The following is a 23,036-nucleotide window of genomic DNA, read 5'->3' as shown; positions in this document are numbered from 1 at the left end:
AGATATGGTATTACACAGTATTCTGTTTTTTCTTATAGACATCAAGCCAGCAAATGTATTCATTACTGCTACAGGAGTAGTAAAACTTGGAGATCTTGGATTGGGAAGATTTTTCAGCTCTAAAACCACAGCTGCACATTCTCTAGGTGAGAAAGATTTCTTTGTATGTATAATTAGAAGTGGAAGTTGACGTTATATATCTAGAGTACTGTATATGTGGCAAACCTTTTATTTGATGTATTTTTAATTAAAAGAATTTCAGCTGTCCGTTGATATAGATTAAAATATGTTTAATTGATAAATATATGTAATTTCTGTGGATTGAAAAATGCTCATTCAAAATTAAGCTGCTTTTCTTATGACTGATTTTGATAGCACTTGTTGAATGGGATTTTAATAGATTAGTTTCCAAACAATGTCATTTTTTGAATGTGTCAATCTTTATTTTTGGTTTGAATGCTTGATTAATGCAGCCTATGGTAGAGACTTATTACTTCCACAAAAAATGTTTTTATTGATGCAGTGAGATTAAAAGCAAGAGGAGATCCCCTTTTGTCAAGATTTCCTATATATAGGTAATCCCCAAGTTATGACAGTTCACTTAGTGACCATTCAAAGTTGCAACATAACCCCCTGCCCCAAGTACTTATGGCATAGTCCTGAGGTTACGAATGTTGCAGCACCACGGCAGTCGTTTATCCTTACAAACAACCACAGAGGCACTGCAACATTCGCTCTACCTATTCTCCCTCCTGCCTCTGCCAGGTCTCCACAGGCAGGCCTGTGGAGACTTGTTTAACTTGCAAAGATCTAGCAAGCTGTCTACCTCTCCAGTCTCTCTGCTGTGGTTTTTTTGCCTGCTCCTGGTGCTCCAAAAGTGGACTATTGAGAGCAGAGGGAAAGCAGGACGAGCACGCCTTGTTCTGACTCACCAAGGTTGACTCACCAAGGTTACCTACCGCTCCAGGTTACCTGAAACGGTAGGCAGCTTCTATGAGTTTCCTCCAAAGGCTTCCAGTCTCAATGCAGAAAAGTATTTGCATGCCAATGGAAGGCTTTGGGGCAGTGAAATCACATTGCTTCAAGCGTCCTGTTGGTGAGCAAACATTTTTTGCATGTAAACTGGAAGCTTCTGGAAGCTTCTAATCTCACAGAACTTCAGTCACCCATGCTCTGCAAAAGTGAGTGGGTACCTGAAGTCGCCACAAGAAGCTTCCAGTCTCCAAGCGAAAAGTATTTCAGCGCTGATAGGGTGCTTTGAGGTGGTTCCATTTTACCACCTCAAAATGCCCCATCAGCATGCAAACAAAGCTTCCAATCTGCGCATGAAAAGTGTTTAAGCGCCAATGGGGCATTTTGAGTTAAATTCTGCAAAATGTAAGCATTTGTTCTCTTCTTTGTGTATTACCAATATCTTCTCACTCCTTTGATGTAATAATAGGTTTTGGAGAATGATTGGTTAAAATGTACTTTTGCTTTTGATAAAGTACAACCCTGTAAACCTCATTGTTAGCCTGACCTTTGATAAGTTTTTTCTCAGCAATTCTCTTGAAAAAGAGAAATCAGAATTATTTTTTCTTCTTGTGAAGCAATATGCACGATTGGAGTTTAATCAGAACACAACAACATAATTGGACAATTCATCAGTAGAGATGTATTGGATAGGTGGCCTTTTCAAAATGCTAAGTCCTAAATTCCAGCAGTTTATTTAAATTTCTGAGCTTCTTTGCTGGAGAGTTTTTGACACAGCATCAAAAATATGAAAGGATTTGAAATAGCCAGGGGGCCTATACCTTTTTGATCTGCTGAATGTGGCAGCTTCTTGTCTTTTAGTGAATCAGTTTTAAGTCAGAGCCCTGATTTTAGTATTGATGAGCATAAGCTTATTGACCCTTGTTTGAGTATCTCCACATATCAGACCTTGCTAGGGAGAAAAGTGTCTGCTTAGTTGTAGCTCAGTTTTTGCACTATGTTGGTGAACCAGAAGAAGTCATGCAGATAGACCCTGATTTACACAAACGGTGTATCTTGCCCACCTATCAGTGCTCCTGCGAAGAGAGGGTTATCCTTTCTGAGCACCTGATATGTTGTCACTCTGCCCACAGCTTGATGTTGACTTGATGGCTAGTTCATCTTCCTCAGATGAATCTGTTCTGCCTGCACTACCTGAAAAAACAGGTATTGAAAACAGGTTGAAGGCTACTCTCTTACCTTGTCCTCCAAATCTTTGGCAGCCACCTCCCTCTGCCTAGAGTTGGATGAATGCCGTCCTGCAAATACTAGCAAACTTCAATAAATCATGGATAGACAATCCTTCCCTTTCCTAAATGATTCAAGCATAATTTCTACTTCACAACATTTGAGTGATATCCACTGGGACGCTAGGAGTCTCAGTCTAGGAATCACTTGAGTTAGGTTTTCACTCACTAAAACATTCAGGAGCTGTTCTTATCCATCCACCTGTGGTCCCTTCTTCCAAAAGCACAAGGCCAGCAGTCATTGATTCATTTGATCATGCAGAGTGTATTGGATCTGAGACTGCTCTGAGACTAGTCTTACTACACAGATAATATTAACTTAATTTTTTTTCTGGATAGAAATTTCCTGTCCAGACTTAAGGAAATTAACTTTAGTTGCAACTTCTTATTTACCTGGAAAGAAAAAGTGGAGTACTTATGCTATAATGAAATCCACATAAAGAACCATTAGGTAAATGCAGAAGTTTATATCTACAGCAGGGCTGCCAAACTCCTGGTCCGCAGGCCAGATGCATCATATGCTGGCCATACTCACGCCTGGTTTAATGAAGGGAGGAAAGTCCCAATACGTCACGTGATGCCACCGTGACGATGTGAGTTCGATCTACAGTATCATGCTTCACAGAAGTGCTGCTGATATTGAAAGTTTAGATAATACATTCTTAATGCAAATAATAGACTTACTGATTTGGTGTGTTTACAACTTACATTCAGAGTATATTTTTGTCTCTTGTTTTTAAAATGCATTTAAATTAAAGGTTCTACTATACTGGTGTGTTTGGCTTATTGATGCCTCACCTGTGTATGATGAGGTCATGCGTAATTAAAAATGTATTTTAGAAGCAGAGGCAAAAATGTTAACTTCATTTGTTTGGTTTTGGTGAGGTAGGTTTTTTTTCCTTAATTTGTGTTTTTACTTTGTGGGAGGTTGTCGCTTTTCAAAAAGGTCCTAAAACTGCAGTTTGTATTACTTGCTATGAGGATTTGCTATAAGGCTGTGACATGAAAAGCAAGAGAAAAGGTTTATTCTAAATTATCATTTTTTACAACTTCAACATATTTCAGGATACTGTACATTACAGGTTTTGTTCTGTGGCAATATTTTGATTTGAAATGTTTCCATACTTATTTAAAAACAAATTCATCCATTATCAATTTGGAAATGTAAATAATTTTGAATACATTTCAACTTACGTAGAAATAAAATTTAGATACATAGTTATACAGATATGTACAAAATTATTTCTGAAACTGGAATAATGAATCAATATTCCAAGGTGTATGTGCTTTAGAAGAGACCTTATTCAGTTTGCTATCCCATATGAAATATCTCTTAGAATAGGATGATATATGCCTTACTAAATTTTTCTGTCTTTTGTATGTTTTTCCATTTCTGTTTCTATTAACTAAAGTTGGTTATTGTTTTATGAGTTGGCATATATTAGAATGATTTAAAAGTAATTATAGACATACAGATCCCCATACAAATGAATCCATACTTTTAGGAAAATGTCTTTATTTAAAAAAAAAAACATTTTGCCTCAGTAACATGAGGATACTATTTCCTTTTAAAAGATGTATTGATTATCTTTAAAACAACATTTTTTGCTTATTTCAAATAATGTAAAGATGGAATTGGATTTTGGCTATGCTTTTAAGATAGGATGCAAACATACCAAAATCATGTTTAGCGAGTTTCATTCAGGAAAAAAAAAAGGAAAACCCTTTTAGTTATAAAACCAACATATGTTTTTATTTAATAAGCGCTGCATAAACATACTCATATAGAATTCTATCAGTTTATGATTGACAACATTAGTAATGTTGATATAATATTAAATTGCTAAAAATTTGGTTTATTGATAATTATTGGAAACTTTGCTACTTTTTAAATAGGTTATCATGAAATTAATTTCATAAAACAACTTAAATTATTTGGAATAATTTTTCACTTACTAAAGTTTACTCTTTTGTATTTAAGTATTGAATAGTAATTTTTCATGACAAATGTTGGAATATACATTACTTGAAGTTTATTTAATTTTTTTGTTTATTATGTATTTATATTTTTTGTAGTGGGAACACCTTATTATATGTCTCCAGAAAGAATCCATGAAAATGGGTATAACTTCAAATCAGATATCTGGTCTCTAGGATGTCTGTTATATGAGGTAATACTGACAACTTTTAATGAGCATAATTTGTTGATATGTTTTGTTGATCAAAATGTTTTTCTATTTGTGTTATGATTCTATTGAATATTCATTCCATAAATTAGTACTAGGTGAAAGTAAAGAATTCTACATTTTACAGATATTTATGGTGAAATTTGCACATTTACCTTAGCTCAAAATATAAAGAGAATGTAATATAAATATTTGCAAAATTTGGAGCATATACTTCTCAAAATAATCTCTTTCAAGGTCTTCATCTTTCAGTATCAAGGTTAATTGCCAAGGTGGCAATTTGAAATTGAAAACATTATCTTCACATGAAATAGACCTATCAAGGGCATATTCGGGTCAACACTTGTAGTATCATCTATTATTTCATTAATTATTAAACTTTTGTTTTCTGAGTCTTAAACTTTATCTTCAAACTTTGCTAAATGGGATTATCGCCTAGGAAACTAGTATACTGTCCTTTTTATATGGTATATCAGGGGCTATGTATTTTTAACTAATCAAACACAAGATAATTAATACTTTAATACAGAGGTAAAGGATCTATAGAAAAATAATATCAGGAAAAGATATTCCTTCATTTGGTTTGTTTATACTATTTGCAATTCTAGCTTGTAAAATGTTAATTATAGCAAGATCAGCAAGATAACCAAATTCTACCAAAAACCTTCTGGATGTTTACAACAAGCTCTAAAAATTTTACTCGTTGGCTTGCAGTCTTTCACTCAAATGCTCTCTAGAAAAGTTTCTGTAATACAGATGCAAGGTGAAGTGGCAAACCACTTTCATTGCAGTGAACTCAGCAGAACTCAGCAAAGCTCTCTATCAAGGAAAAAAATCCTACAATATTAGGATTTTCTGAGAACTATAGCAAGGTTTTCTTTAAACAAAACAAAACAAAACAATTCAATGCTAAAATTATTTTCTCTCAGACTCATGTATACAGAAAGCACATTTAATGAGAGAATTCTTTTGGAGATTTATTAATAGTTATATCTTAAACTGGGATTTGTTTAAAAAAACGTATTTTTCTGTGATGCTGCTATTTGTATAATTGTGCTATTTGTGTAAATAGTAACGAGGATTTGTATTTACGTTATTCTTTTCTTTCTCACAGTTGCCATGTTACCTAACTTTTTGATATGTAATTATCGTTATATAGTAAGATTGTGTTTTAAAGAATTAAATTTTTCTACTTTCCTTAAAATTTAGCAAACAAATTAAAGATTGGGGCACATTAATGGCATATTGTGTAGCAAAATAAAAAAGAAATGTTATGTTATATTATAAGTGGTCATAATTTTATTTCACTCCCTCAGTTTTCACTCACTCAAGATCCATTCAGCTGCTGTTTCTATAAAAACAGGAATTTGTGGACCCTTAGTTTTGTAATAAAAATGAAATAATTGTAAGGCAGTTTACAGAATAGTAAGATTTATTCAATATAGCTCCAATAATAGGAGGATTGAGAAGCATGAATATTGTAACTTAATTATGGTACAAATTTAATATTTAAATTTATTCTTCACTTGCTCAATATATGCAACATAAAATGAATTTAAGGAACTCTAAGTAGTTATATTAGTTCCATTGGTTTATATTATTTTTTGAACCTGCAATAAGAATTTTATTTTTGCATGTGCATGAGATTTTCCTAGATTACATAGCTTCCCAATAAATAATTTTTCAGCTAATATTTTATTTGAATGTTAATATTAATAGCTAACAGTTTGGTTGGACTTTAGCTGAATCTAAAATTAAGTGTGCTTTCTATTCAGTGCTGTTCTATGAGATGTCATTTCCTCAACCTGCTGCCTTCCAGATGTGTTCAGAATGCAACGCCCAGAGTTGCTTCTTGGGAATTCTAGAAGTTGGAAGTTACAACACATCTGGAAGACACCAGATTGGAGAAGGCTGGTTTTACAGTTTGTTAAAAATTGCTCTCTTTCCTTAACTATTTACCTTTTGTTGTTGTTGAAGGTTAATTTTACAGTCAGAAAATTAGACTTTCAAATATTCTGGAAATGCTTAAAAAACAACAATTCAAAATACTCTAATCACCCTGTGTTAATTGATATGCAACAAGGTAGACTTTACTAATTAAAATCAACATGCCATGCTTCCACTACATGGACCTTTACATGAAAAAGTAGATATTACACATTTCCTTTATTGTTCAGCACAGTAATTGCATCCTTACAGGGTCGTAGGTTGGTGGCTTACAGTCCCCTCTCCCCCACCACCAAAAAAAGAGAATGAGCGATAGAGGTGGTGGGGGAGATCATTGCCACCAGCCCTGAAGACAGACAGTGGGCTTTCGTCCCTCAGACACCCCTAGAATACTAATCAGGAAAGTCAGACCCTGGAGGTCAGGGAGCAAGTCAATCATTCTAGCGATCGTCTCAGTGTGGAGGATCAAATTAGCCTGAAAAATTCAGCTGCTGGGAGGAGAGGGCGAGCAGCTGTCAGGGGCAGCAGCAAGATGCACTAATGAACCAGATGAATAGTGCAAAAGCTTGAAAATAAAAACAGGACAGTTGACATTTTTCATCTGTCAAAGCAGGAGATGCATGAAAATATAGTAGTCCTGTTTTAACTCTTTAGGGGACATTCAGCTTTTTCTCTCCCCCCCCCCCGCCCCCAACCTTCTTATTTTTCTCTCTTTTTTTAAAAAAGCATTGAAACAGAACTACTTTTTAATGAATGTGTTTTGTACCATGCTGAATATCTCTGTGTTTATTTTGCAATTGTGCATGCATGCTGATTGGGTGATGAAATTTTCTAATTTTGCATTTAATTGCACTGAAATGAAAATACGCTGCATGAATTAGGTAGTTTCAAGATGTAATATTATGGCAGGAATACAATTGGAAATCATTGTTTTCCTTGATAGCCTCCAACCTTTTCAGTAATTATGATATCCAATTAATGTATGCAGTTTTGATCTTCTTGCTATAAATTTAATTAGTTCTTTTTTTTCTTCATTCCTGTATGCACCACTATCAAAATGAGACCCCTTTTTTTGGTCGTGAAGGAGTTAACACTCTTGTCTGAAAGACCACAAGACGATGAGAGCCATTTTCAGCTTGTCCTGTCCCTGCTGAAGCTCACTGAGTAGCTCAGCATGGACTAGCGTGTTTCACACACGCTTTGCCTGTCTAGGGAATGTACACATTGTCCTTCCAAAATCAAACTTATTAGCACATATAGAAAAGGGTGACTGACTTTGGGGCAGCGCTGCACTCAGAGCAATGCTCACGCTGCTGTGGTTCAGAGATTTAAAGGCTTTCAGAGGCAATATGAACATTTCTGTACAAACCTCTTGAAGCTTAGCAGTATGTTGCATTTTTTGTTTGCTTTTGAAAAGCCAAACATTTAAAATAAGCAGTGGGAGACACATGATATATAATAATTTTTTTAAAAAAAAATAATTATACCAAATATAGGGAGTTTGGGGGTAAAACTGGGATCATGTTTGCAAAATGGGCTGCTCCATTAGATTAAATACCTTGTTAGAAAAATACCAGAAATATAATTTAAACAAACCTTACAGTACATATGTTTAATTTCAGAGGGATGTAAAGCAAACAGTTCTTTGCAGGGAATTGCATTCCTGTGGACAGCAAAGTGCTTTCTAAATAGGAAATTACCTTAAAGTTAGATGCTTTCTTTTTCCAATAACACAAAACACTTAGTAAGGTGTCCATATAGAGTACTTAATGTATAATTTATTTATCAGATTCATGGTGCTTTCAGCTTCTTCTTGATAGTTGCAGAAAATTAAGTCTTATATTAATGTATGACATTTTTAGTATATTTGAGTACATATCAGCTGATGGCTTTTGCAGCCTTAACAGTTGAAAGATGACCAAGACTATAGGCAAAAAACAACCAAACAGAAGCAAGTTGAGCATATAGAAATGTTTATATTTATCCTCACTCTCATTTTAAATAATAAAACTTTTCGTTCATTTTACTGCTTATTGTTGGTTATATCTTGGATTGTATTTATTCGTAGTTCCCATAACTTTTAAAGAAGGATATTTAAATGAAATTCAGAACAAATACCTCCACAATGCAGAAAACACCTTTTGGTTTTGAATATAATTCTACCTGCTGATTGAAAACGTGTAATGTAGAATATCATGGTTTCTTGCTACAAGGGGTGTCAGAGGGAGCATAAAATTTATCAGAGAAAAACAAAATCAGAGCTTTTATGAACTAGGTGAATTTTACCAAAGCTCCTCTGATTCTCGATTAAAACTTCATGGTATAGGTGTTTGTAAATGGCATTTGGATTTTATAGTATAGAAAAAATATACTAACCAACATTTATGAATAATATTCTGGGTACATAATAATTTTAATTTATGCAACAGGAATGTTAGCTGAGTGTAATGCTATAGAAACAATCTAATCCAATATTCTGAAAGTCAGATGTGAGAAGTAAAGGACTCAAACCAATAGCATAGAGAGAAAATAAGTATTTGTCTCTAATTTAAACTGGGATTTTTTTTTTAAAAAAATCAATTTTCTGTATTTGAGTCTTCTCTGCCACACCAGTTAAAAGTATATCCTATTTTTATTACTCCATACAGATGGCTGCATTGCAAAGCCCCTTCTATGGTGACAAAATGAACTTGTATTCTTTATGTAAAAAGATAGAACAATGTGATTATCCACCCCTTCCGTCAGACCACTACTCAGAAGAAGTAAGTAACTTCCTTTTTGGTGGGCTGTTTGAACTTGCTTCACTTTTTAAACGCATCCTATTTCTCCTGGGATCTGGTATGCAGTTTTCCACAGCTGAGTTGTTCTTGCACAACTCTCATTAATTTCAGTGTGAGAGGACTTGGTTTCTTCCTGGAAGCTGAACTTTCATTTTTTTTTAAATTGCCTGCTGCTTAAATATGGCTGCAAGTGGGAACCTTAAATGGGCCACGACTTTAAAAGACCCGCTGTAACGTTCTACATAGTACTTTTTATATCTTGTGCTTTCTTTATAGTTGCAACTCTTTGCAAGGCATTAAAATTCAAGCTATAAGGGGAAAATTGCTTAAACTGAGCGCAGTTAACCCTGAAATCCTCTTTGCTTAGATTGGTTACACCACAGTGAACAACATGAATTTCTGATTTTCAGCGATATAGAATATCTTCTGAATGATATATCCTGTGGTGTTCTTATTTATCCTTTTGAAAACATTGTGAAAGAATGAAACTCTTCCCTCAGTTTACTGTGATCTAAGTGCCTACATGGATGTGATGAAAAAGTAGTTACGCTCTCTTCAGGAGTAATGACTAGAACTGTGCATAGTATTTGAGAGGGGTGCTTTATGAACACCGTTAAGTGCATTGTTGCAAGCAAAAATGTCTTGAAGCATTAAAGCAACTGTGTCATCTGAAAAGCTCAGCATGGCTGTTTCAAAGACTTACCTTGGTTGTCTCAGTGGGAAAATGAACAAAGCAGTATGGCTGTGCACGCAGAGGCATGGGAAGACAATTGAAGATACTGACTGTTTTGAAACACATTGGCTGTTTTGAGGTTCTGCAAACCAACCTTTTGAAATGCCTTGTGTAGCCGTAATAACAATTTTGCAGCATGTGTGATGCCCTAACCCACAAAAAGCAGACATACAAAAAAAAATCCCTTGGAAACATTTTTATATCACAAAGTGTATTCCAAATGCAAGGCATATTTCCAACATGATATACCTCTTCATGGACTTATGTATACTATTAATGTTTACTATTCTGTTTTCTGAGTATGCATTCAGAGATGTACATAGAACTACCACAACATGCTGCAATAAAATGGGCGCCAATGTATACTGTACATTCCTTCTCTAGCAATTTTGCAGTAACCTGGCAAGGAACAGTTATGGCCTGAAAGGCATAGGATAAAAACTTTAATACTTTACACACAGCAAAGAAAGACTTAATATTTCTGCTAAGGGATGGATGTGTTAATGTCTATTGTAACTAATACGTAGATGACTCTGTGTGTGTGTGTGTGTGTTTCCTTTACCATGTATGGACATATTGTTTTGAAATTTAGGACACAGAAAAGTAGCAGAAACAGTAAATTACACTGTGTAGGAAATGCATATAAAATTCTCATATTTTGTAAACAGAAAAATTCACTGTCTTTATGGAATTGGGGAATAATATAATTCCAAACCCCCAAATCTCATTGCTTTTAAAGATTTTAATTATTAATTAAAAACTGTGGTCCATGAAGTATGGGTCTCATTAAAATCATTGTATAATATTTGCACTTTTACTACATGGAGAATTTGACTATGAAATTCTCTGTATCCTTTTAAAGATGACTAGGTAGATGATGAAGTGAATGTGATGGTCTTTGCTGGTGTGTGCAATATTGACTTAATGTAGCTTTTCCAATTAACTGTTTTTTTTTCCAGTGGCCATTTTTAATTAAGAGAATTGTGCAGAATATAAATATGGCATTTCATATAGGCAATTTCAGAACCGGAGGCCTAGAAATACAGTAGGGTGTGAACAATAATGCAAAATGATAGCAAGAATGTCAGGGGCCGTTCTTTGTTGTGTCATTCATGCTGTCTTCCTTTTTCCACGAAGCGCATGAATATTTCACGTATCTGCATCCTCATCCTCTATTCTTCTTGACTAATTTTCAGACTGTCTGAATTTGCATTTCACATGGTAGCTGATTAGGAGATGCCGCGTGCAGCAGTGAAGCCTCAGCAGGCGGTTGCCATGGTGACCTTCAGCAGGATTTTAATGATGATACCACTAGTGGTTCGTTGAAGTCGGCCTGCCTAGAGGGCTACTTCACTGCAGCTAAGTGTGAAGTTGGATATATAGATTCTCAGCCAAGGGGCAGATATCAAAGTTCAGGCCTGATGGAAGCCTTGGTATTCAGAAAGGGAAATAATAATAATAACAATAATTATTATTATGTAGATAGGAGGGGGGATTTTAAAAATATCATACTGTAATTTCCCCTCATTCAGAAACGAGGACTTTATTTTCACAGCCTTCATTTTAAAATCCTTTTTCTATACACTAACATTTGGAAGAAGGAAAGCCCTGATCTATTACAGGTAGGGAAACAATTTCCTGACAAAGTGAAAGACTCAGTAATAGAAGATGTACTATTACTGTGACTAGTTCATTGTTCCAAAATTATACTTAGAACAAAACTGTTTTTTTTTTAAAGAGTATAGTTATGATCCCTGCTAACTGTACATTTTAATGTTCTGTGTTTTGTACAGGCTCTATATTACACAAGAAGACAAAAACTACTGTATCTACTGCAGCATCCAACATGTAGGCTAAACTTTTATGTAGATTGAAAGGTTTGCTCCAGTTGAACAGAAGAATTAAGGGATCACAGAACAAAAAAAAACATATACAAAGATGTGTTTTTGTATCAACCTTTGCCTATTATTGACACAAAGTTTTTAGATAACATAACTTTTTAAATTAAAATCTGTTTTAATGTACTTCCTTTTTTGGTAGTTAGTTACAGTGCCGATTTATTCCATTTGATAGTTTTCAGCATATGAACCACTGTATATGTTAGTTCCCAGAATTTAAACCAATTTAAACTTCCTAAGTGAGGATCTAGTTGGATAAAACTTTAGGTGTCCATTTGTGTTTCTTATTCTCATGTAACATTCCTCATTTCACATGTCAACACAATATTATGTGATAATGTTACTTCTTTCCTTATCTGAAGCCCTTTCTGTGAATAGTTCCATCGCTTCCTTAGACCCTTTGGCTGACAACTTCATTTAATTTCCATTTTTCTTTTAGTGTCTGAACAGTTAGAGTGCTTCTAATTGATGAAAAGAGATGTCTTATTTCCATAGTCTGAAATTATCTAATTACTGTACTGGTTTCAAAGATTGCATGTTGTTTTTCATTTTTTGTTGTTAAAAATATTTGATTGGAGGAGGAAGGAGGGAAATTGACAAACCAATGTTTTACAAATGTGTGTTCTGGGCAGTAATTTTCTATATACAATTTGTCACTCCATAATTTTAGTAAGATCACTGGCTCTAAGGCTGGCTTTGACTGCAAATGAACAGATACCATTCAAAAACTAGAATAGGGATATGTGATAGATCTCAAGGTCAGCTCATTAATGAGAATTTGACTAGCAGAAAAATCTGACAGCGTTGTCTTTGGAGCCTTTTTTATTTTTAATAATGATATAGAAATGAAAAGATGATAGTAAGTTTGCTTCCCCAAATCTTTGCATTTTTTCCTTTATGCTTCTTAGGCTATTACCATAAAGGCTCCTTATTCTGATCTTCCTATAGCATGTGTTTGCAACCTAGATTATCTCTGTCCTTTTTCTGGGCATGCAGAGTCAAAGCATGAATTCTAACTGCCCACCATTTTTGGTTTCTATCCATGTTTATAGGGCAAAGGTTAGAACTAGAATTAATTAAATATCCAACAAGTTGGGGACAGATCAAGTTGTAGAGGTACGTGTATGTGAGCGGGGGGACAAACGTGAGTGGTCTTGATATAGGGCAAGGCTGTCAAACTTGTGGCCCACAGGCCGCATGTATCATGCGCTGCCATGCCTGGTTTAGAGAAGGGGAAAATGTCACGATATGTCACGTGACAATGAGCACTTGATACCCGTGATATGGGGGATCCTTTTGGGAAATGGCCCACAACATACATTTTCAGGGGAGAGGAAGGGAAGTTCATAGTAAGGAAACATTTCTGTTTCCTTTCTATGAACTTCCTCCCTTTGCTTGCTTGATTCGAGAAGTAACTGAAAAGCAGATATTTGTGTTAGGCATGTTAGACTTTCAGAATCATATCCTATCTTTGCAGTAGTTGAAGAGTTACTGCTAAGAACTCTTATGGACCCATTTAATAGGAATGGTGTTGCGCTATGCATGTTTGTTCTTGATGCACTGGCAACAGTTGTTCACGCCCTTGTCATTTTTCATGCTTGGGACTACTGTAATTCAATCTACATAGGATTGTACTTGGAAGCCACTCAAAAGCTGCAGCTGCACAATGCAGCTGTCTGTGAGTTAATGGGCAAGAGCCTTTAAGTCTGGATAATATCTTGATGCTGGAAATACATTGGATGCCGTTTGTTTCCAGGTACAAGTCAAAGGAATTGAGCAGCATATGAAATGATGATGGCGGTTATTGTACAAGTCTTGTGTCTTAGGTAAATCCGGTCTGTTCCAAGTGTGGACTGGCTGGGCTGGTATGTTGCTGTCTTTGTGTTTACTCTCTGGAAGATACTGAACTGAACTGAATTCTTTATTGGCCAAGTGTGATTGGACACACAAGGAATTTGTCTTGGTGCAGATTCTCTCAGTATACATAAAAGAAAAGACACATTTGTCAAGAGTCAAGAATCATAAGTTACAACACTTAATAATAGTCATACGGTACAATAATCAATCAAGTCATACTAAGAAACATTCGATATAAATCGTAAGGATACAAGCGACAAAGTTATACCCATACAGTCACAAGTGGGAGAAAATGGGTGATAAGGAGTGATGAAAAGATTAATAGTAATAGTAGCACTGACTTTGTAAATAGTTGGACAGTGTTGAGGGAATTATTTGTTTAGCAGAGTGATGGCGTTCGGGGAAAAACTGTCCTTGTGTATAGTTGTTCTGGTGTGCAGTTCTCTATGATGTCATTTTGAGGGTAGGAGTTGAAACAGTTTTATGTCCGGGATGTGAGGGGTCTGTAAATATTTTCACAGCCCTCTTTTTGACTCCTGCAGTATACAGGTCCTCAGTTGAAGGCAGGTGGGTAGTAATTGTTTTTTCTGCAGTCCTAATTATCCTCTGAAGTCTGTGTCTGTCTTGTTGGGTTGCAGAACCAAACCAGACAGTTACAGAATATAATATTTAATCATATTCAAGAATATTATTAAATGCTCCTGGGTTATTTGGTGATTTATTGATGTTGCTGAAGGAGATTGTTTTATTATTAGGTTGAAATATAAACATTTTATTTTCGTCATTATATTGTAACCCTCCTATGGTCTAGGATTGTGGTAGTCTGGAACTCCTAGCAGATGAACTATTAGAACGAATGCTCCTAATTCTATATAATTTGTTTTAACAGTGCTCTCTTTTAAAGTTTTTTTTTTAATTTACTGAATATGTTTTCTAATCACGAGTTGTATATTTCCCTTGCTATTTTATTATACTAAAAACAGAAAAGGTGGGAGAAGGGTCTATTTTGTGGAAATATTTTGTACTAATTGCGCATATCTAAAATAAATCTCAAGATTAGATACTATTATCACATATTAGACCAAAGAGCTAACAGTGTTTGTGTTGACTTCAGTGGTTTTAGGTAAATAGATTGGTAGCCTAAAGTACTCATTTTATGATGTTCATCTAAATCATAGGTGTCTTTCCTTTTTGCTTAGCAAGTCTCAGAAACCATGAAAATATTTCCATTCCACATAGGCATTCCTCAGCTCTCTGCAGTGTCACTGAAAAGAGAACTCATGCTTCCATTATAGTTTGAGCAATTATAAGATTAGTGAAAAATCCATCATAGAAACATAATTAAGCATCCTGCTATCCAATGTGGCCCTTGTACAAAGCCTGGAGTCATGCAAAACTGGTGTTGATACTGCTGTGACTATATAAAGAATTATATAAAAGAAAATGCAGTGATTCAAACAAGACTGTTTTTATAAGAAAGCATATCTTTAAAAGTTACTGCCTTGCTTTTTTGCTTTTCCAGCAATTATAACTTGCATTGAACTTGTAGTAGAAAAGGATTCTGATAATTTTGCCTGTAGGAGTATTTTCCTTTTCTTTTTAATTCTTTGTTGTTTATATGCTGTTTTTTCTTTTTCTTTTTTTCTAGCTCCGACAATTAGTTAACATCTGCATCAACCCAGATCCAGAGAAACGGCCAGATATAACCTATGTTTATGATGTAGCAAAACGCATGCATGCCCACACAGCTACCAGCTAAAAGATTTGCCTCGTAGGAGGAACAAAAACAAGTTGTGAACATTTAAGCATAGATATGCTTTCTCCCAATTTTTTTATTGTCTATTGCTTTAAATTTGCTTATGTGTCAAGGTTATATTAACACCTTTGTTACATAATTTACAAGTAAAGGATACTTATATTTTTAAATTTTAAAATATGAGACAGTTTTAAAGATAAGTAAATTGTTACAATTTAGAGTAATTGCAGTTCATTTATATACTATGCAATTATTGAATAAAGGGGAAACATTTTTATATAGCTTTAACTTTTGTCTAACAAGTCTAAGTTGCTGGTTTTCTTAGAAAGATAATAGTTTAATTCCTACAAGCAAAATTTTAAATGTTGAATGCTGTAATAATTTATGGATATGAATATGATGAAAGCATAATTATTGAATGTATTATTCATTAGTACATTTATTGTTGGTTTTCTTTCTACTCCTTTCCCAGAAATGTAAAAAAATTTTTTTAAATAATGTATAGTTTTGCTTGTCAAAAATGTGTATTTATTTGACATTAGCTTTAAGGCAGTTTTTGAATGTGAAAATGTGGCTTTTTCAACTGGTTTTTTTTTTTTTTTGTGGCATATTGTCCCACACTGGGGAAACAAAGGAGAAGAAATCTGGTCAAATTGTTTGTTATCTAATCTTGTACTGTATTATAACCCCAATCCCTAATTTTGATTTCAAGAACTGAGAGAATTTGCACAATGTCGAGGAGTTAGAATCAGTAATCAGGTTAGGAGGGATGTTGAGGATCCACCTGGTCTCTACTATCTCCCTGACAGATGGTTTAAACCAGGGGTGGCAAACTGACAGCCCGCGAGCCAGATGCATCACATGCAGACCACGCCCACCCTGGTTCCGCAAAAGCAAAAAAGTCACAATACATTGCAATACGTCATGTGATGCAATTGAGTTTGGACACCTGTGGCTTGGAAAGGAGCATTTAATGACTCCCAAGTCAGCTTGTTCTACTGCCTTAAGGTTCAAGCTTGTAGCTGTAGTGTTAATCATTCTCCAAATCTGTGGCTACTAAGCTCCAGTTATAAATTAGTTTTCATGTCAGTATTACATTGCTAAACACATAAAAACTAGTAGAGTACTTAACTTTGGGCTGGATAGATATGTATATTAATTGCATTGGCATAGATGGCTCCCCAAAACCTAAGAGATTGGGGTTTAAAAGACATTTGCTTTGAAGAACAGTATTTTCTACAACATATACAATAGGATGAACCAAGGCCACTTCCCAAGCTGTGCAATGTAGTTTCTTCCTAGCAACATCCAGCCACTGCTGAAATAATATAAAGCTGACCTCATTACTATTTACTTTGGCACTCTGATGCTTGGATGACTATAGACATTACAGAAGTAGTTATGTGTGGGAAAATAATCCCAGGATATTTGAAATATGAGGGACACTTAAAATAAATGACTGTCATTTGGAAGATCCTTCAAATTGTTTACATAGGATGATTTCTCCATATGCTGTGATTCATAATGCTGAATGGAGGCCATTGTGTATGTTTGTTTATATAATCAAAAACCTAATGATAAGGTTAAATTATGATTGTGGTTAAGACTCATGGCCACTGCTGGGCAGATTTGGTATGAATTATCTATTAAAGTGAAGGTATCTGCTTTGAAAATCCTTTATTAATTTAAAAGACAATAATAATTGTCTGAAACTAAGAAAAATGTTTTGAATTGGTGAAGTTTTTGTTAGACTTTAGAATGACCTGAAATAGAATAGATCAATAAAGCAATAAATAGCATGCTATCATAAAAGGGAAGAATATTAATTTATAACTTCAAGAAATTATGTAGCTAAAGGTCTAATTGTTTTAACATGTTGAAGATCATAAACACGACTTCCCTAAGAAAGCGTCCCCCTGTCATTACACTGCAGTTCTCAAAAATCTGGATCTAACACATTGCCCAATTGTACCAATTCATCATTTATTTCAGTCACATACATGACTATAAAGCTATGCGATTTCATGATTACAGCCAGCCCAGGTCTGTCCCTCTTGCAATAATCTAAGTAAAACATAAAATACTTGCCCAGATGTCTCTTAAAGGTTTTATCCATTTCTCTACTCTTACTGTTCTATTCTAGCTAGATAACTGATTTTTTTTAATCAGGGTTTTTTAATACAAGTTTAGTGGGAATAATGAGGTCTGATGGTCACTAATTGGACACGTATGAAACACATGCTTTTTGTTGCATCAGCTTATGTTAATGTGATTTTAAATTCTATGTCCAGTAATATTTGGAGTAGAGTTAAAACTTTAGTACAACATCTAGTCATAGAAACCATGAGGGAGAAACTTGAAATTTTGCCTTCTCCCTTAGCACATGTTTGACTTCTCAGGAAAATTCAAAGAAAATGAAAAATGCTAATAATGTCTGTAAGATTCTTTACTTTTTTTTGCTAGGAATAAAACTAACATAATATTTGTTAAAACATTGAATAAAATAATATCCAAGTCCCTTGTTCCCACCACAACTTTCATGCTTTTATATGCAAAAATACTTCGGAATTCTGTATTTTTCCCCATTGAAGAGAAGAAGCAGTAGCATTTAAAACAGCATTATCTTCATGTAGCTTTCTGGCATGCATATTTGAAAAAGAGGTTTACTGAATTCACTCCAAGTATGTATCACTAATTGTGTGTGCACACATGCATATATCACTGTCTACACAAAATACTTTGGGGAATTGTTTCTAAAAATAAATGTTGGGAATGATGATGACATTAATTCCAATGTAAACCAAAAGCATAACTGTAAAAATATCTGATATTGATAAAAATATGTGGATGTGTATGTAAAACAATTGCATTAGTATGAAAAGGTTACCGGTTTCATATATCTGCTGTTAGCATTAGACGTAGTAGATAGCTTGCTCCAATCCCACTACATACTGGCAAAACCAAGATCAAGATAATCTTTAAATCATAATCAAGATAATTCTCCTCCCTAATACCCCATCCCCTTCTCAAGAATCAAGTCACTGTGCATTGACATGGAAATTCCATTCGTGCATTACAGTAAATAGTGAAATTCCATCCAGAACACTGATTTACTGAGAAGAGTTATTTCCAAACATGTTGGACTACAACTCCCAGTTAGCATACTTAGAGGCCATATTAGGGAATGTGGGCAGGTAAATCTCTGTAGGCTAGATATTCAAGACTGGCAGTGTAGCAGCTTTCAAAGCCATCATTGGATCATAATGCTTTGCTAAGGGAAGAATCCATCAAACAGTGTTAGGGCAGTGTGGTGCCATTAAATTATAGTCCCTTGAACTATTAATGATGCTTGGAATATAAAATAGATTTCTTAATATCTTGATTTGACTAGCATGGGTGTGTGTTCAGGATGGGTGGGTTATCTCACCCAAATAATGGAAAATGGTGACTTGCATAAGAGGCCAGAAAGAACTCAAGTTCCTGATAGTATAAATTAGGAGGATGGCAGCTGTGGCATTTCTGCCTCGACCTAAGTACAGGGATCTCTAGCAAGACCCAGAAGAACAATTTATTTAAGTTCTCCATCGTTTTGTTATTGCATCTAGATTGCATATATCTGGAAATTACCAGATGGCAGCATAGAACATTTTTCTATATATTGTTCAGCTGTTGTCTAGGGATGTTGATTTTACAGCGGAAATCGGGTAGCCCAAATCTGTCCATGCTAAACTGTTTTACATACTTAGCAATTGCTAGGTAACAAATGCCTTAAGTTTTCTTCTGCACTATAACAAAATACTTATATTTTTAGATTCCATGTATGGGTACTGTTAATACATTTGCTGTATTTATTTTAACCAAGCTGTTTGCTTCTTTGAAATAAATGTATTCTATATCCCAAACAAAACCAAACATAATATGCATAGTTTTATATTCAGTAATATTGAAATATTTCTGGTTTTATGAATATTTGTGTTGTGTTTGATTTCTAAATATACTCTTGCACAATGATTGTACTCAGTGTTCAGAATTTTATGTTGTACAATATCTTAATATATAGAACACATAGATAAAATATATGGTAAAATAAACCCACCTAAATTTATTTTCTATTGAGTCTGCCTGTTTATTAGAACGCTGATGCTGATGTGATGAAGATGTGAAAATTAAGCATTTTTATTTGCAGTTTTTAGAGAACAGGTTGTGTTCTTCTAAGGTTTACCCTTAACCAGAATGTAATATACCAACCCCTTGCATGTTTAAATTTCTGTTTCTATAATCATAAGAGTTACTAAATATTAGTGCTACATTTCTCCAGCACAAGAAAATAATTTTTGCATGCGGTTCTGTATACTGAAAAATACATATAGTAAAACAGAAAAGCAAAGGTTGCCTCATGCATCATATATAGTACTTGCATGCTGTCATTACATATCATCCTCTATACATTATCCTAGTCTATGAATTTGTGTTCCTGTTTGTACTGTAATTATTCAGCATTATAAACTACATCTATATATTTTAATTGATTATACAGTCTTGCTAAGAGTGCTATGGCTCAATGATTATCGACACTATTTGACAGCTAGAAAGCTGACAGCCTGAATTCAAGACCCGTGTGGGGTGAGTCGGGTCTTGAGCCCAGGTGAGCTCCTGTTACTTGCCCCAGCTCCACCTAGCAGTTAAAAAGCAAGCAAATGCAAGTAGATAAATAGGTACCACTTTGACGGGAACAGCTTTCCATGCTCCTTAGAATATAATCATGCTGGCCACGTCACCACAAAAATGTCTTCGGATAATGCTAGCTCCCTCCACTAAGAAATGGAGATGAGCACTGTGCCCCCTAGAGCAGGGGTGTCAAACTCATGTTGTCACGGTGTCAAGACAACATGACATATCGGGACTTTCCCCCCTGTGTACTAAACTGGGTGTCGGCATGATCAGTGTGTGATGCATCCAGCTCATGGGCCAGGAGTTTTGACAGCCCTGCCCTAACAGATAACAGATAATCAGAGTTGGAAGGGACCTTGTAGGCCATCTAGTGCAACCCCCTGCCCAAGTGGGAGACCCTACACCATTTCTGACAAATGGCAGTCCAATCTCTTCTTGAAAGTCTCAAGTGATGGTGCTCCCACAACTTCTGAGGGCAAACTGTTCCATTGGTTGATTGTTCTCACTGTCAGAAATTTTCTCCTTATTTCCAGGTTAAATCTTGTTCAGTTTCCATCCATTATTCCTTGTCTGGTCTACAGGTGCTTTAAAAAAATAGCTTGACCCCTTCCTCCATGTGGCAGCCCCTCAAATATTGGAAGACCTCTTATCATGTCTCCCCTGGTTCTTCTCTTTATTAGACTAGCCAAGCCCTAGAGTCAGACATGATTGGAGAGGGGAAATCTTTACCTTTATAAATGCTGCTGCTGCTGCTGCTCTTCCTCCTCCTCCTCCTCCTACTACTACTACTACTACTATTACTACTATTACTACTACTACTACTGTTTGCTGCTGTTCCTCCTCCTCCTAGTACTACTAGTACTTTTTTTTTCAAACATTCTATGCTAGTGACTTCAACAGAAGGATACAATGAACATATTGGCTTCCATCTGAATTGGTGGCGAGGGAAAAACTATAACAAAAGATTGAACTCTCATGGAAGAAGGCTTGAAATTGCTGGAAGCAATTTGTAAATACATAATTTCCGAAATATGGACAGATACTCTTCCACCCCCTACTTTCAATCCTCTTCGGTGTCTTTAAAATGAGGGCGATAAAGTGTTACAGTGCCCTGTTTTGGGAAAAATAAATCCCTATGGAAGTGCAACTAAAATAAATTACATTCTTTAGAAAAAAGCACTTTAAAATATAGCATAATACTAATTTTCCAACTGCTGAATGAACATGAGTTGTAAATATGTCTGCCTACTTCTGTAGGCAGAAGGGAAAAAAATCACTGCCTTTTCTGATAATTGCCAAATGTTAGTCCATTATGGAACTAGACTACATAAACAACATAGACTACACAGACAACATAAAACTCCCTATGTTGCATAAAATCAAAGATCCAAACGTTCTGTCTTCTAGCCGTTACTATTCCTTGGGAAATGCAGTACCAGAAAATCACAATAAACCTACATTATCATGTTTAATATAACATGGCTATGAGTTGGGGATAACTAGATAAAATTTGAGGGGGACAATTATCCCCAATGAAAGTGTGGATGTATAACATTTATAGTAAATATGGTTTTTGGAGATGATCATAAAGACTAATCAATGATATCGTAAACATTTTGTATGCTTGAGTGAAAAAGCCTCAATCCTAATTAGAGGAGCTGTCCCAAAGGAAGCAATAAATGAAAATTGTGTTGGTTCCACATTTACTGAGTAAACCTGTACACAACCAGTCTTCCAATTGTTTCCCTGTCTTATGTAGATTTTCAGACACTTCTCTTATGCGACTTTACAGCTTTATAATTTTTTTTAAGTTGGTTGTTATGTAGGATTCCAGGAAAATTAGTTTCAAAGGATAAAGTAGAGAACTACCGCTTCCAACTTTCTGGGATCTAAAAGGCATTCAGTGAATATGTCATTGGTTGCAAATTTCAGTGGATTTGGCTAAGAAAAAATGTAGGTGGAGATTTAAAAACAATCTTCCTATCAAGATAATTTCAGAAGAACAGCATGGCTCCAGAAAGAACTTTCCTAACAATTTGGCAAACTACACCTTTTTATCATACACAAGAACGCTCATCTTTATTTTCAAATTATGTTCGCTGTGTCACACTACTATTTTTAAAAATGGGCATAGTTCTGCATGCACTGTTTTCTGGAATCTTTATCTTTGCATACCCTTTTTTGGGTTATCCTGATCCAGCTTATTATTCTCTTATAATTTTTTTTAATAGGAAAGGAATGTAGGGCAAAATAATTCAAGATCTTCTAGTTTATGAGAGGGTGAGAAGCTAAGTAAATCATAAAAAGATATTCAAATGAAGTCAAGTTAAGTTTAGAGTTATGTAACAAGAACCAGTAAGACCAGAGCAAAAATAAAAGCTGATCATAATTAAAGATTTTAAGTAGGAACTTTTTTTTTTAACATAGAACAGATTATTTCCAGATTACTTCTTGGAGTTACATCTTATAATTAACTACTTTGTCTTCCAAAGCATTTAACAGCCAGACCTTATGGAGAGGTTTCATCACTTCCAATGATTAAGAAACAGAATTGTTCTAAAAGCAACAGCATCATACTAGTTTTGTAATATACTATATAGCTCACTTACATTTGTTTTCTAACTTCACCATTTGCAAATAAACATACCATTTGGGTTTCACACACACACACACACACACACACACACACACACACACATTCAAAGAGGAACTCTAGGAGGTATATGATATTACTTCAGTCAGTGAGAATTCTATCAGAAATAGTTTTTTTTACAGTAAACAGCAGCAGAGATTTAAACATTTTTTAAATATTTTTAACATGTAATATGAACAGTGGTTAAAATGTATTACAGGCAAACTCTGCCCAGAGCCTGGAGTTCTGGATCCTGATGGGGCTCAAGGTCGATTCAGCCTTCTATCCTTCCAAGGTTGGTAAAATGAGGACCCAGCT

General features: G+C 35.0%; 1 protein-coding gene across 3 annotated transcripts in view; it reads left to right on the top strand.

Annotated features, from left to right (window-relative positions):
* The window catches only part of NEK7 (NIMA related kinase 7), a 62,061-nt gene extending 42,541 nt beyond the window's left edge, over positions 1 to 19,520 (top strand). For all 3 annotated transcript variants that reach the window (XM_026700459.2, XM_087930306.1, XM_087930308.1), the window contains 4 exons: positions 39 to 146; positions 4,335 to 4,429; positions 9,040 to 9,153; positions 15,308 to 19,520. In XM_026700459.2, coding sequence (XP_026556244.1) covers positions 39 to 146; positions 4,335 to 4,429; positions 9,040 to 9,153; positions 15,308 to 15,418 — 428 coding nt within the window. In that variant the 3' untranslated portion in view covers positions 15,419 to 19,520. The remainder of the gene's footprint in view (positions 1 to 38; positions 147 to 4,334; positions 4,430 to 9,039; positions 9,154 to 15,307) is intronic.
* The last annotated feature ends 3,516 nt before the right edge of the window (positions 19,521 to 23,036 follow it).

This window comes from Pseudonaja textilis, chromosome 3, assembly GCF_049901715.1.
Source record: "Pseudonaja textilis isolate UNSWEBS1 chromosome 3, rPseTex1.2, whole genome shotgun sequence".
Classification (NCBI taxonomy): Eukaryota; Metazoa; Chordata; class Lepidosauria; order Squamata; family Elapidae; genus Pseudonaja; species Pseudonaja textilis.
This window is presented reverse-complemented; position numbering and strand designations above follow the sequence as displayed.